The sequence below is a fragment of the Sinohyriopsis cumingii genome, chromosome 9 (genome assembly GCF_028554795.1).
Source record: "Sinohyriopsis cumingii isolate HCF-2022 chromosome 9, ASM2855479v2, whole genome shotgun sequence".
Classification (NCBI taxonomy): Eukaryota; Metazoa; Mollusca; class Bivalvia; order Unionida; family Unionidae; genus Sinohyriopsis; species Sinohyriopsis cumingii.
In genome coordinates, this window is record NC_142969.1 from 38,337,534 (window position 1) to 38,352,682 (window position 15,149).

The 15,149-nt window shown below is 35.3% G+C and overlaps 1 protein-coding gene across 1 annotated transcript in view; it reads left to right on the plus strand.

The window, feature by feature from the left end:
• Positions 1-12,107, plus strand: part of LOC149791581 (beta-mannosidase-like) — a 72,725-nt gene extending 60,618 nt beyond the window's left edge. Inside the window, exons 16-18 of the mRNA XM_089970140.1 lie at positions 4,088-4,194; positions 5,194-5,379; positions 9,280-12,107. Coding sequence (XP_089826266.1) covers positions 4,088-4,194; positions 5,194-5,379; positions 9,280-9,525 — 539 coding nt within the window. The 3' untranslated portion in view covers positions 9,526-12,107. The remainder of the gene's footprint in view (positions 1-4,087; positions 4,195-5,193; positions 5,380-9,279) is intronic.
• Positions 12,108-15,149: the final 3,042 nt, after the last annotated feature.

Consider the following 15,149-nt stretch of genomic DNA (forward strand, 5'->3'; position numbering starts at 1 on the left):
GATAATAAAATAAATTCAATGAATTTTTGTTTTAAAGAAGTGTGTGAACCATTAAATATACATTTGCACATGGATTGCAAATTCATAGAAAGGAAATGATGGTATTTGTTTGGGGCTGTAGGCTCAGAATGAAGACTCAAACTACAGCTGCATCCATGACCTATGGTCGATCATCATGCTTTTTATTACACTAATGCCTCTTAGCCCATGACTCAGTTGTTGTAATCCAAATTCTGTTACAAATATAAATTGTCACCTTCTGTCACAAATGCATAAAGTTTGTCAAAAGATATATTCAAAATGTCCTCTTAATAGTAAATGCCACATGATGCTTAAGTGATTCATGTGTTTATGCCCTTTTTCTGCTTCCTGTATTTTAATGTGTCAACACCTGGTGCAGAATAAAGTTTGTTGGTGCAAGCTGTTAAACTGGCTGAAGACAGTGACTTAGTATGTGAATTGTATCAGGTACAGTTCTGGGGATATATTGGTGACTGTCACTGCCAAACATTTAATTAATGTGTATGAGAGAGTTGTGAATTATGATTAAGAATGTGGATGCTATAAGTCTTACCATCAATGCCACTGCCATTGGCAGCTTCCTTTTGACTGAATCCATGAAGGTGGAAGGCTTGCCTGTTCAAAAATATTTATCAATCGCAGTCACCATGACCATCACATGGTTCTAGTCCTGCCATCACTCTCATTGTCACAAAGAGAACAGTTTCTCAGCAGTGTCTACTGGCCAAGTATTTGCTTTGTATGATGGCATATCTGCACCAGTAGTAGGTATAACATCAACACAAAAATATCTAGGTACTGGACTCATTGGTTTTTCCTGTGATCATCATTAATGGACTTAAGATACCTTGTATCTTAAGGGGTTCACTTTCACCTGGAGGGACTTATACCAGCAGCACAACAGGTTTCAATAACAGGTTATTTAGCAGCTTAATAATACTGTAGGTTAATCTACTCCCAATCATTATGAAGGAAATGAAAATGTTTTCTCAAAAATGCAGCCATGTGTGAATCATGTGCTATCCCTTGCATGTATCTCTTGCAAAACTATCCATACATCAACTCTGTGATATCAATAGTGCGTATCTCATGCAAAACTATATCAGTGCATGAACCATATGCAATCCCTTGCTCATATCTTGTATCCATACATAAACCAGGTGTAAACCATAACCCATATCTCACAAAACTGTCTCCATGCATAAACCATGTGCTATCCATAGACCATATCTCACACAAAACTGAATTCATGTATGAATCATGTGCAATCCCTAGCCCATATTTCACACAAAATTGTATCCAAGCATGAACCATATGCTATCCCTAGACCATATCTCAGACAGAACTGTATCGATGCATGAACCTTGTGCTATCCCTAGAACATATCTCACACCCAACTGTATCCTTGGCCAGTGTGAATCACTGTTGGTCTGATACCTTGTCCTGTGTGATTCACTGTTGGTCTGACACCTTGGCCAGTGTGATTCACTGTTGGTCTGGTACCTTGGCCTGTGTGATTCACTTCTTGGTCTGATACCTTGGCCTATGTGATTCACTGTTGGTCTCATATCTTGGCAAGTGTTATTCACTGTTGGTCTGATACCTTGGCATATGTGATTCACTGTTGGTCTGATACCTTGGGCTATGTGGTTCATTGTTGGTCTGATACCTTGGTCTGTGTGATTCACTGTTGGTCTCATACCTTGCCTTGTGTGATTCACTGTTGGTCTGTCACCTTGGCCAGTGTGATTCACTGTTGGTCTGGTACCTTGGCCTATGTGATTCACTTCTTGATCTGATACCTTGGCCTGTGTGATTCACTGTTGGTCTGTTACCTTGGCCTATGTGATTCACTGTTGGTCTGATATCTTGGCCAGTGTGGTTCACTTTTGGTTTGATATCTTGGACTGAGTGATTCACCATTAGTCTGATACCTTGGCCTGTGTGATTCACTGTTGGTCTGATACCTTGGTCTATGTGATTCACCATTAGTCTGATACCTTGGCCTGTGTGATTCAATGTTGGTCTGATACCTTGGCCAGTGTGATTCACATTTGGTTTGATATCATGGCCTGTGTGATTCACCATTAGTCTGATACCTTGGTCTGTGTGATTCACTGTTGGTTTGACACCTTGGCCAGTGTGATTCACTGTTGGTCTGATACCTTGCTCTGTGTGATTGACTGTTGGTCTGACACCTTGGCCTGTGTGATTCACCATTAGTCTGATACCTTGGTCAGTGTGATTCACTGTTGGTCTGATAACTTGGTCAGTGTGGTTCACTGTTGGTCTGATAACTGTATCGATGCATGAACCTTGTGCTATCCCTAGAACATATCTCACACCCAACTGTATCCAAGCATGAACCAGATGTAATCCATAGTCCATATCTCACACAAAATTGCATCCTTGCATAAACCATGTACTATCTTTAGACCATATCTCACACAAAACTGTATCCATGCATGAACCATGTACTATCGCTTGACCAAATCTCACACAGAACTGTATCCATGCATGAACCATGTGCTATCCCTAGACCATATCTCACATAAAAATGTATACATGCATGAACCATGTGCTATCCCTAGACCAAATCTCACACAACTGTATCCATGCATGTAACCCATAGCCCATATCTCACACAATTATATCCTTGCATCAACCATGTGCTATCCTTAGACCATATCTCACATAAAACTGTATCCATGCATGAACCATGTGCTATGCTTAGACTGTATCTCACATAAAACTGGATCCATGCATGAACCTAGTGCTATCCCAAGACCATATCTCATGCAGAACTGTATCCATGCATGAACCATGTGCTCTCCGTAGACCATATCTCACACAAAAATGTATCCATGCATAAACCGTGTGCTATCCCTAGACCATATCTCACACAGAACTGTATCTATGCATGAACCATGTGCTATCCCTAGACCATATCTCTCACAAGATTGTAAGCTACTTCACATATGTTTGGGGACTGGAGACATGGCCAACTCTGGTATAAAGGGATATGACTCCTTTTTCATGTTCTATTAAATTCTTAAATATTATGATCCTGACAGGTAACATTTGAGAAGGAACCAATTTGGGATTTGGTGGTGCTCTACATTTTCATATTTGCATTGTTTTTAAGGAAAAGAAATTTCCTAATTTTTCCTCACTGGTTATACTGGCTATTTAAAAAAAAAAGGCTTGTATATCCTAGGTATTGTTTAAAGAACTTTTATTTCCCATTATTTTGGTGTGTGATTGATGTGTGTAATATGGGATACAGAGTATACAGTTTGGCCTTACTTCAGATGTGCACCTTTAAAAAAAATGCTAGCTCTGCTTGGTTATTTTCACTTCCAGAACTACAGTGGTAAATTGTAAAAAAAAAGAGCCAATAACATTTTTTATATTTAAACAAATGTTTTAATTCATTCATTGCACTTTCAGAAGCTGGTATTTTCCATTGTGGCAAAATTAATTTTCCCTATTTTAATAACTGCTAAAAATAGGATACTTTAGATTAATTCTGCTGATGTTTTTAGCATAAGGGAGCAGTCATTTTAGTTAGCTGTTTGCGGCTTAGATCATGTACAGTTTCCACAATATGCAAAGAAATTTTGAGCCACAGTTCATGAAGTAACATAGAGGTAAACCTGTCCAGCATTCTTTCCATTGTGCATGTTGCAAATGTAAACAACGTATCTTACACCTGCCACTCTCTCAGAAGTTCATAATATCTGTAGAGCATTCCCTTCTGTGACAGTTCCTATATCCAAGGGGAGACCATTTTAGTCTGATTATCATCTTGGCAGGTAGACAGTCTTTTTGTACTTCTGTTAGTTAAACAAAAGCAACAGACACAGCAGTTGTTCCTTTTAGCTAGGGAGGGCCTGGTTTGCAAAGTTATGTGTGTACTTTTTGGATATTATGATTGGGTAAGTATTATCTAAGAATCTATTTTTGCACTTAATATTGATATCTCCCCTGCAAATGTGGGGATAAAACCAGATATCAGCATCGAGATCTTTGTAAGAAAATAATGCAGCACAAATTTATCTTTCAGATTCTGGAGTACATGCCAGTCACCAAACCCTTTCAGGGACCTTGTACATTCAGATGTTTACCTGGCAGACCCTGAAACCCCTGTTTACATGGGCAGTGCCATTCTCGGTTTGTTTTATGTCTTAACTATGTTAGATAATATTGTGGCTTTGTTGGCATACTGTTAAGATTTTTTAGCAGTGTGGTTGTTTAGGAAAGTTCACATAATCTTCCTTTGGAAATGCATTTGTGTGCAAAATAATCAGAGATTGGTTTGACGGAGTTTGTCTTGGTCTAATGGCCTTAAAGCCAGATAAAATGTTATTCTTTCACTAGCTCAGAACAAAATATGTATTTAGTTTCGTTTCACCTGCAAAAGATATGCAAGCATAGGAATTACTTTTCTGATGGTGTGGTTGTTGTCAGTGTTGTTTGTGATGTAGGTATCAGCTTGAGGTTTTGCATTTAGCTCACTTTCTCTGACAGCATTGTATTATGTAGTCATGAAACTCTACAGGTATATTCATCTTGCAAGGCATTACCACTGCATGCAAGTAGGTTACATTGACCTATTTTCACTCACATGATTGTAGTAAGTTTTTGCATTAGGTAAATTTTCTCTTAGACTGACATGTTCCAATCATTTTCATCTCGGAGGTACTACTCACTGTAGACAAAAGTAGGTCACAGTGATTTTCTATTTCATGGGTGACATTGCAAGGTTCATGGATTATGGCACAATTGGGCAGGTGAGACAATAGTATTCCACTGAATTCTTGTTGTATGTGGATCTTGTTCAGTGATGATGAAATATCAACACCATATATGCAGATATATGGACATAGAGACAGTTCCATTTGAAGTAGGCAGTAACAGTAGCAGAAAATTATCACTTAAATATTAAGTATTAAATTAATGTGGAATGCTCAACAGAATAAAATTAATGTTAAGAGCATTACTTTTATTATTATGAGTGTGTCAGAAGTTACATGGGAATCCAACAGCAGCTTTATTAGGAAAAAGATATAAGCAAAGGTTGTTTCTTCTTAATTAAGTGCTTACAAGCTTCTGTAAATAGCTCAACAGCCTGAAGTAAAAAATATCATAGAGATTTTTTTTCTTCTTCAGATGAATACTACGTCCCAGTCAGTTTTCATTCGAAATGTTAATGATATGATGTTAGAGGCGGGATGTCCAAGGAGAATAAGCTGCTTCCTGTTCTTCCATCTTGGTGACCCGTACAACTCCACGGCAACCTGGCATGTGCTGTCAGCATATAAAGATGCAGTAGGTCTGCAGAAAGCTCATATTCAGGTAACTCCCAGTATAGCACCTGTCCAGTAGGTCTGCATCTTAGTGTATCGTCATGGGTGAAGACAGTACCAGGGTGAGAAAATGTTTTTTGAAGCCCTGTTTTCACACTCAGATATGATTAGATATACCCCACAGTCTCCAACTCTGTCTGTAGCTGCTGGGTGAGTTTTGAGTTGAAATAATAAGAATTTTCATTGGAAGTTTTAATAAAAAAACTTTCCATACCTTATTTGTATTTTTTGCAGTCTCCTGAAAAATATTTAGGTTCTGCTGTACTTATATTCCCAGCATACATCATTTGATGTAGTGCATACCTACTGTTGAGTTATTTGGCATGTGCTACATTTGAACTTTGGCCTTCTTTGTTTATATAGTCGTTTATGACATGTAAGTCATTTTGTTTCTTACTGTACGGTATAAAAGAGAAACTTGTCTTTAAATATAAATTTGTTTTTGGAGAACAAATGTAAAATTTAATTAGAATTTAAAAATCATTACTAGATTCACTTAGAACATAACTTGCCATGGTCTGTGTTACAGTTAAAGAGAACAAACATTATGTACACTTGTACTATATAATATTAAAGTCAGAATATTGAATTCCAATCAGAATACATATTTTTGCATAAAGTAACAAAACTTAAATGTCAGCTAGCATTCTAATTGAACTTAGAGAAATGTTTACTTGGATTATTTTTATTGTGTTATGTATACATGTACATAGCAATCTTCATACTAATATAAAGATAGTCATAAAGTTTTCTTGAGTTTCATTTTTTAAAAAGGCTGCTTGCCTTCACAGGTTACTTACACATCTTGGGTACAAATCTGACAAAATGACATGCCCTAGGTACACATTTAACAGAATGACATACCCTAGATACACATCTGACAGAATGACATGCCCTAGGTACACATCTGACAGAATGACATTCCCTAGATACACATCTGACAGAATGACATTCACAAGGTACACATCTGATAATGACATTCACTAGGTACACATCTGACAGAATGACATTCCCTAGATACACATCTGACAGAATGACATTCACTAGGTTCACATCTGACAATGACATTCACTAGGTACGCATCTGACAATGACATTCACTAGGTACATATCTGACAGAATGACATGCCCTAGGTACACATCTGATGGATTGATATGCCCTAGGTACACATCTGACAGAATGACATGCCCTAGGTACACATCTGACAGTTTGACATGCCCTAGATACAAATCTGACAATGACATTCACTAGGTACACATCTGACAATGACATTCACTAGGTACACATCTGACAGAATGACATACCCTAGATACACATCTGACAGAATGACATGCCCTAGATACACGTATGACAGAATGACATGCCTTAGATACACATCTGATGGAATGACATGCCCTAGATACACATCTGACAGAATGATATTCACTAGTTATTTATCTGACAGAATGACATTCACTAGGTACACTCACTAGGTACACATCTGACAGAATGACATTCACTAGGTACACTCACTAGGCACACATCTGACAGAATGACATGCCCTAGGTACACATCTGACCGAATGACATGCCCTAGATACACATATGACAGAATGACATACCCTAGATACACATCTGACAGAATGACATGCCCTAGGTACACATCTGACAGAATGACATGCCCTAGGTACACATCTGACAGAATGACATTTACTAAGTACACATCTGACAGAATGACATTCGCTTGGTACACATCAGATAGAATTACATGCCCTGGATACACATCTGACAGAATGACATTCACTAGATACACATCTGACAGAATGACATTCACTAGGTACACATCTGACAGAATGATATTCACTAAGTGCACATCTGACAGAATGACATTCACTAGGTACACATCTGACAGAATGATATTCACTAAGTGCACATCTGACAGAATGACATGCCCTAGGTACACATCTGACAGAATTGCATTCCCATGGTACACATCTAACAGAATGACATGCCCTAGGTACACATCTAACAGAAGGACATGGCCTAGATAATTACATATCTGACAGTAAGACATGTTCTAGGTACATATATCTTACAGAATGATGTGCACTGGGTACACATACTCACTGATGAACAGCAGAGTCTAGCCCCAGATATAGACACTTTTTACGATTTTGTGGTCTGAAATACATTCTTAGTGTGTTTTTTTTTCTGTACTCTATGTCATTAGCTAATGTGAAATGTTCAAACATTCTGTACTTTTGTAATCAGCCAATATGTGGGGTATGTACAGACATATCAGCAGCAAAACTGGCAACTGTACATAAATAAATGCAGAAGTTGCATCAGCATTCTTGTGTCTATGTAAACATTTATTTTGTATATGTTCAGATAGTCCTCCTTCATTTCTAATTGATGTCTGAAATATTTGGACATTTAAACCTTTAAAATATGCAAATATTGGATGATCAGTTTTTGCAACACAGACTCTACTTTCTTTAATTTTGTCACCATATTCTAAATACATACAGTGGATTTATTGATTTTATGATATTATAAGTGTGTTCTAGAGTTTTCTGGTCACAGATTAATAAAGGGAGCTGCATATATGCCTGAATAAATAAAGGGGAGAGAACTGCTAAGTTGCATTATGCCATCTAGTTCCCTTTTCATAACAGAGTTCTTGGATGCCAACATAGATAAAGATGGATGCCAACATAGATAAAGATGGCATGCATTATAATTTAATTTAATTATAATTTATTGAGCTATTTCCCAACAAGGCTATATCAATAAGGCATACAAAGCATTAATGATTGTGTTGACAGATGAAATAACATTATACAGGTCTTTTGGATTTTCAACAGCCAAGAACTAGAATCAAGTGGTAATTAAACAAATGCATCCAATTTAATGGAATCCATGACCATACCTGCATTATAAGTAGTGCAGTGGTCCACTGAGGGACATGATAGTAAGGAATCACTTAATGGGACTGAGGATAATAGATAATTTAGTTATGTGGAGAATGATGTTACTTTGCTGTATTTCAACAACTAGCTATATAACATTTACCTTTATTAACATCCTCACTTCAGGATTTTACACACTTTATTTAGAAACATCACATAGCAACATCATTGATTATTGCAAGGTCTTGCTATCTGTATATAGAGTCTCAGACTCCTATGATATATAGAGTTTCAGACTCTTGTTATATATAGAGTTCTCAGACTCCTGCTATATAGAGAGTCTCAGACTCCTGTTATATATAGCATCTCAGACTCCTGTTATAAATAGAGTCTCAGACTCCTGGTATATATAGCATCTCAGACTGTTATATATAGAATCTTGGACTACTGTTATATAGAGTCACAGTCTCCTGTTATAATAGTCTCAGACTTCTGTTATATATAGTCACTGATTCATGTTATATAGAGTCTCAGACTCCAGTTATATATAGTCTCAGACTCCTGTCATGTATAGTCTCAGGTTCCTGTTATATAGAGTCTGAGACTCCTGTTATATATAGTATCCAACTCTGATTAAAAATAGTCTCTATTCCTGTTATATAGTCTGAGACAACTGTTATATATAGAATCTGACTGGTTATAAGTAGTCTCCAACTCCTGTCATATAGTCTCAGACTTCAGTTATATATAGAGTATCAGACTCCTGTTATATAGATTGTTTCAGACTTGTGTTATAAAAAGAGTTTCATACACCTGTTCATTTGACATGAAATACTGAAAACTTGTTGAATAAAGAAATGCGCAGCTCACTACAAATAACTAATGACATATTTTTTTAACTTGGGTCATAAATTTCATATCAAATGAACACCTGTAAAACACCCCAGTGTTTGACATATTTGCATACTTAGTCAATAGCTGTATAACTTTTTTTTTCAGATTACTTCCATTCAAGCTGGACCAAACATTGGCATGTACACAGTAACCCTCTCCACTGATGCCATAGCACCATTTGTTTGGCTGGAGGCATATGGTGTCAAAGGTCGTTTCTCTGACAATGGCTTCCTTATGGTTCATTCTCAGAAGAATGTGACCTTCACTGCATGGGAAGTAGTTGATATACCCACCCTACATAAATCGATGTCAGTGAAGTCTTTAATGGATGTTTATTACCCAGTTCAGTAGAGCTTGAAATTGTGTATGCTAATCATCATTGCTGTGATCAAATTTTGACTTTCTGTGCAGGAATACTATTTTACAAATTTAAATGGCTAAGTAATTTTCATTGCATCACCATTGAGACAAGTGTCAATCAGAGGCATTTGTGTTTGTCTTGTATTAACATGTACATCATTAACAGATGAATAGAAATATAGCAATGGATTTCAGTGCTGATCACAATACAACACATGTTCCTATATCTTGTAATATCTTATTAAGTATACTTCAATGGTTGAAGAGGGCATTGATATAATGTTAAAGATATAATTTAACAAATAATCAAAAATTACTGGAAATTTCAGATACATGACAAGAGCAAAGACAGCAATTTGTAATAGAAAGGAACTACATTAATCATTGTATTAGAGCGATGATAGTCATTTGTAGTAGAAACGAAATATATTATCATTGTATTAGAGCAATGATAGTCATTTGTAGTAGAAAGGAAATGCCATAATCATTATATTAAAGCAACGACAGTCATTTGCAATAGAAAGGAAATGCCTTAATCATTATATCAGAGCAATGACATTCAGTTGCAGTAGAAAGGAATTGCCTTAATCATTATAATAGAGCAATGACATTCAGTTGCAGTAGAAAGGAAATGCCTTAACCATTATATTAAAGCAACGACAGTCATTTGCAATAGAAAGGAAATGCCTTAATCATTATATTAGAGCAATGATGTTCAGTTGCAGTAGAAAGGAATTGCCTTAATCATTATAATAGAGAAATGACATTCAGTTGCAGTAGAAAAGAATTGCCTTAATCATTATAATAGAGCAATGACATTCAGTTGCAGTAGAAAGGAATTGCCTTAATCATTATAATAGAGCAATGACATTCAGTTGCAGTAGAAAAGAATTGCCTTAATCATTATAATAGAGCAATGACATTCAGTTGCAGTAGAAAGGAATTGCCTTAATCATTATAATAGAGCAATGACATTCAGTTGCAGTAGAAAAGAATTGCCTTAATCATTATAATAGAGCAATGACATTCAGTTGCAGTAGAAAGGAATTGCCTTAATCATTATAACAGAGCAGCGATAGTCATTTGCAATAGAAAGGAAATGCCTTAATCATTATATTTGAGCAATGACAGTCAATTGCACTAGAAAGGAAATGCCTTAGTCATTATATTTGAGCAATGACAGTCAATTGCACTAGAAAGGAAATGCCTTAGTCATTATATTTGAGCAATGACAGTCAATTGCACTAGAAAGGAAATGCATTAGTCATTATATTTGAGCAATGACAGTCAATTGCACTAGAAAGGAAATGCCTTAGTCATTATATTTGAGCAATGACAGTCAATTGCAGTAGAAAGGAAATGCCATAATCATTATTTTTAGAGCAACTACAGTCAACTACAATGCAAAGGAAATGCCTTAATCATTATATTAGAGCAATGATAGTCAGTTGCACTAGAAAGGAAATGCCTTAGTCATTATATTTGAGCAATGACAGTCAATTGCAGTAGAAAGGAAATGCCATAATCATTATTTTTAGAGCAACTACAGTCAACTACAATGCAAAGGAAATGCCTTAATCATTATATTAGAGCAATGATAGTCAGTTGCACTAGAAAGGAAATGCCATAATCATTATATTTGAGCAATGACAGTCAATTACAAATGCCGTAATCATTGTTTTTAGAGCAACTACAGTCAACTGCAGTAGAAAGGAAATGCCTTAATCATTATATTAGAGCAATGATAGTCAGTTGCACTAGAAAGGAAATGCCATAATCATTATATTTGAGCAATGACAGTCAATTGCACTAGAAAGGAAATGCCGTAATCATTATTTTTAGAGCAACTACAGTCAACTGCAATAGAAAGGAAATGCCTTAATCATTATTTTAGAGCAACTATAGTCGACTAAAGTAGAAGGAAATGCCTTAATCATTATATTAGAGCAATGACAGTCAATTGCAGTAGAAAGGAAATGCCTTTATCATTGTATTAGTTTCTGTTGTTTATTTATTATGCAGAAGAGTTTCTCCACTCAGGTTACAGTATGTCATTAAAATAATTCCAATCTGATGAGTGATTTTGTTGTTCAATTTTTAGAATTCAGGTAATGAGTTTTCTTAAAACTTGGTCAGATATGCATATAACTGCTCCATTCAGTGTTTCCCATATGATACTTTTAAATACCGAGGTGTGTATAGACAAGTCATCTGCTTAAAGATAATTTTGTTTAATTGTATTGGCACTTTTTTACATTGAAAAACTTATATGATGTAGCATGTATGTTTGGCAGATATAAATTTGTGTTTTTGTTCTAAATATATTTTTTTGTTGGTTGCTTATTTTGATGTATGTATTTTACAGTATTTAAGGTGGTAAAATTTGATGGGATTTATTTTGGCAATCTCACTCTGTGGCCACAAGGTCACTAAAATGTCATTTACATACCAATTAATTAATAAGGTATGAATAATGATGATGAATATTGTTATGTATATCTGTATTCTGTTCAACTTTTGATATATGACTGTAGATTCTAATTAAAGATAATGAGTAATAAATAGGTTGTTTATTTGGGTTCATGTTCTATATATTAAACCTGTTTACAAGTTAAGGGTAATTTTCTGATTGGATGATTATGTCAGGTGGGTTGTGTTGTGACATAAGTCAGCTGGGTTGTATTGCGACCTAAGTCACATGAGAGGTATTGTGACATACAGTTGTGGGAATGTATATAAGGAGGAAGAATAACAATTGATTCCTGAATCCTATTTCCTAGTATTGTTCTTGTTTTATCAGTATGCGTATGTATTTATGTTGTATTTAGACTTAATTTGAGAAGAATCATTTATTAAAATTATTAACTAGAAAAGCAGAGTCTTTATATTACTGTCTGGATTGGGGCAATATTTTGGGATTGTTGTGAATTCATTTGGGGACATTTTGGACAGTGCCATTGTGGTGCAGGTGGGATTGTTGATACTTAAGAACATGCAAGGATTTTAGTACATCAGTACATTCAGGACCTGGAAATCATTTGGAACACTATTCTTTTGGACTTGTAATAGAAATTTTATTTTAAAAAATTTAAGTTCATAATGCTGTAAGTTCCGCATAAATTTTCATTTTATAGCTTAGGGAATTAAAGTATTTGTTACATTTTACAAAGCTTGTTGGTTTTGCTTCTTTCTGTTACTTAGTTGAAGACCATAGAGTCATAACAAGAAATTGGGGGCTCATCCTGGATACAAATTTCTTTAAAATTGTTCAGAGAAGTTTAATTTATTTTTGAAATTTAAGTTTATTTTGTTTCAGAATTTTCTTACTTCCTGGTATTTAAATTTCACATATATTGGAAAATCTATAGTGAAACCAACAAGCTTTCACAGTGTCCTGTAATGTGGAGAAATTTGTTTCACATTCTACCCAGGATGGGTGTTAATATTTAGTGGAAAATAATTTTTTGATACAAGTGCTTTGGATTTGATTAGTATTTCTCTTTCTGGGTCTGAAATAAATGTAAAAGAATTGAAGTTATAAAACAAGATGAAAATGGAATTTAGAAGACTTCAGCTTCAAAAGGAATAAAGAAGAAAGTCAGATTCAAGAAGAGAAAGAAAGAAATGGAAATTGAAATAGAAGAAAGAAGAGAAAGAGAATAGATACAAATACTATTCAAAAAGAGAAAGAAGAGAAATGAAAATGCAAATACAGAATGAAGAAAGAGAAATGCAAATAAAGAGAGAAGAATTAAGGAAATGCAGTTGTAATTAAAATAATTAGAACTGGCAAGCAGAAAGCACTCTCCCAAGTTCAGGTGTGGATGTTACCAAAAATATTTGGTTAGTACCCCCTATTAAAGATAAAGATTTAAAGGTACTTTAATCTAACTGCTCGCACAGTCTGACCACGGAAGAAAACCAGAAAATGTCTCCCAACCACCTAGATGGTTTCCAGCAGTGACTTCCATTCAAACAGATTGTCCTGCCTGACAATGGAAAATAGTGACACTGCTATACATGTTTTCTCTAAAGGTGTTTACCAGCATTTAAAGCCATCTCAATGACCCCATCTACCTTAAGACCCACACATCCTATCGTTGCCACGAAGAAATAAGTACCTGATGTTGGACAAACAAATGTTCCACTAAACATGTCGAAACCACTACCCTCATTATAATGCAAACAGGTAATGTCCATCCTGACTCCTGATGCCGCTAGCGCGAATAGCAACATGGTCTTCAGTCATAGCTCGCAAACCTGCAAACAATTGATGTGTCCATTGATAATATTCATACAGTTTTCATACAAATAGCAGAAAGAATATATATATATATACATATATATATATATATATATATATATATATATATATATATATATATATATATATATATATATATCTATATATATATATATATATATATATATATATATATATATATATATATATATATATATATATAAGAAAGTGGACAATCTAAAGGTCATTAGTCTCTATAGCTACTGTAATATATTACATTTCCATTTCATTAAATGACATCACAGAGGAATTGCAGTGCACTGGCTTTTTGGTTTTATTCAGTTATTATAATTGAACAATTGTTATTTAAACCAATATATACACGACTTTCGGCATCTTCAATATAATATGTTGTGATACATTGTAGTGTCGCCTGAGCCTTCAATATAAAAAATAAATGTAGGTTAGCTGCATATTTATAATGTTCACGTATTATGCATAATCATTATCAGATGACGTGAAACACTCGTCCCCAAATAACTACTACTTATATTCTTCTTTAAAAGATTTAAGTTTAGAAAACGTCAATGTTATGTTATTGATTATATAATCCTGGAATTATGTAAGGATTACTGAAATGGACATTGTGACGGTACATGATCTCAAATGGCATATTACAAACGTTTACAGTCATTCAGGAGCATACCTCTGTATCTGTCAGCATGCCTACCAGTCTCTTGTTTATCATGCCCAGTCTTCCTCTCATTTTCCTTTCTGCTTGCGAGTGACTCGTTCCACTGATAATTAGAATCCACATTATAACTTTTTGATTGGATGATAGCTCGCATTTTTACTTCTGAGAAGGCGAATGTTTGATCCATGTCCTCACCGCTTGATTTCTGCTTTATCTTTATTAAGTTTTTCTTCAAGGTTTTCAATTTGTTCTCCAACTCATCTACTTTGGAGAGACGGGACTCTGCCTCATGAAGTTTCATTTTTAACTCGCCGACATGGGAGAGTCTATTTTTTAGACATTCTAACCTTCTTTTTAGAATTTCAGCTTGGATAGTTTGATCATGCTCTGAATTTCAGAGTGTGTTCTCTAGCATTTTCATACGGATAAAATATTCCTTCGAGGTCAGCTCCGATGCTCTTAGCTTCTCTTCTAGATGCAGGATCAACATGATTTTTTCTTCTTCATAAGCCTGCAGTTGCAGTTTATCTCCAAGTATTTCTACATGGGGCTCCGAGTGGCCGAGTCGTTTAAAGCGCTCACCATTACGGATCACTGTCATCTCACCTCTGTCTGCGTAGGTTCGAATCTTGGGTTCGGCCAATGTGGGTATGTGAGAAAGCCTGCCAGTAGCTTCTC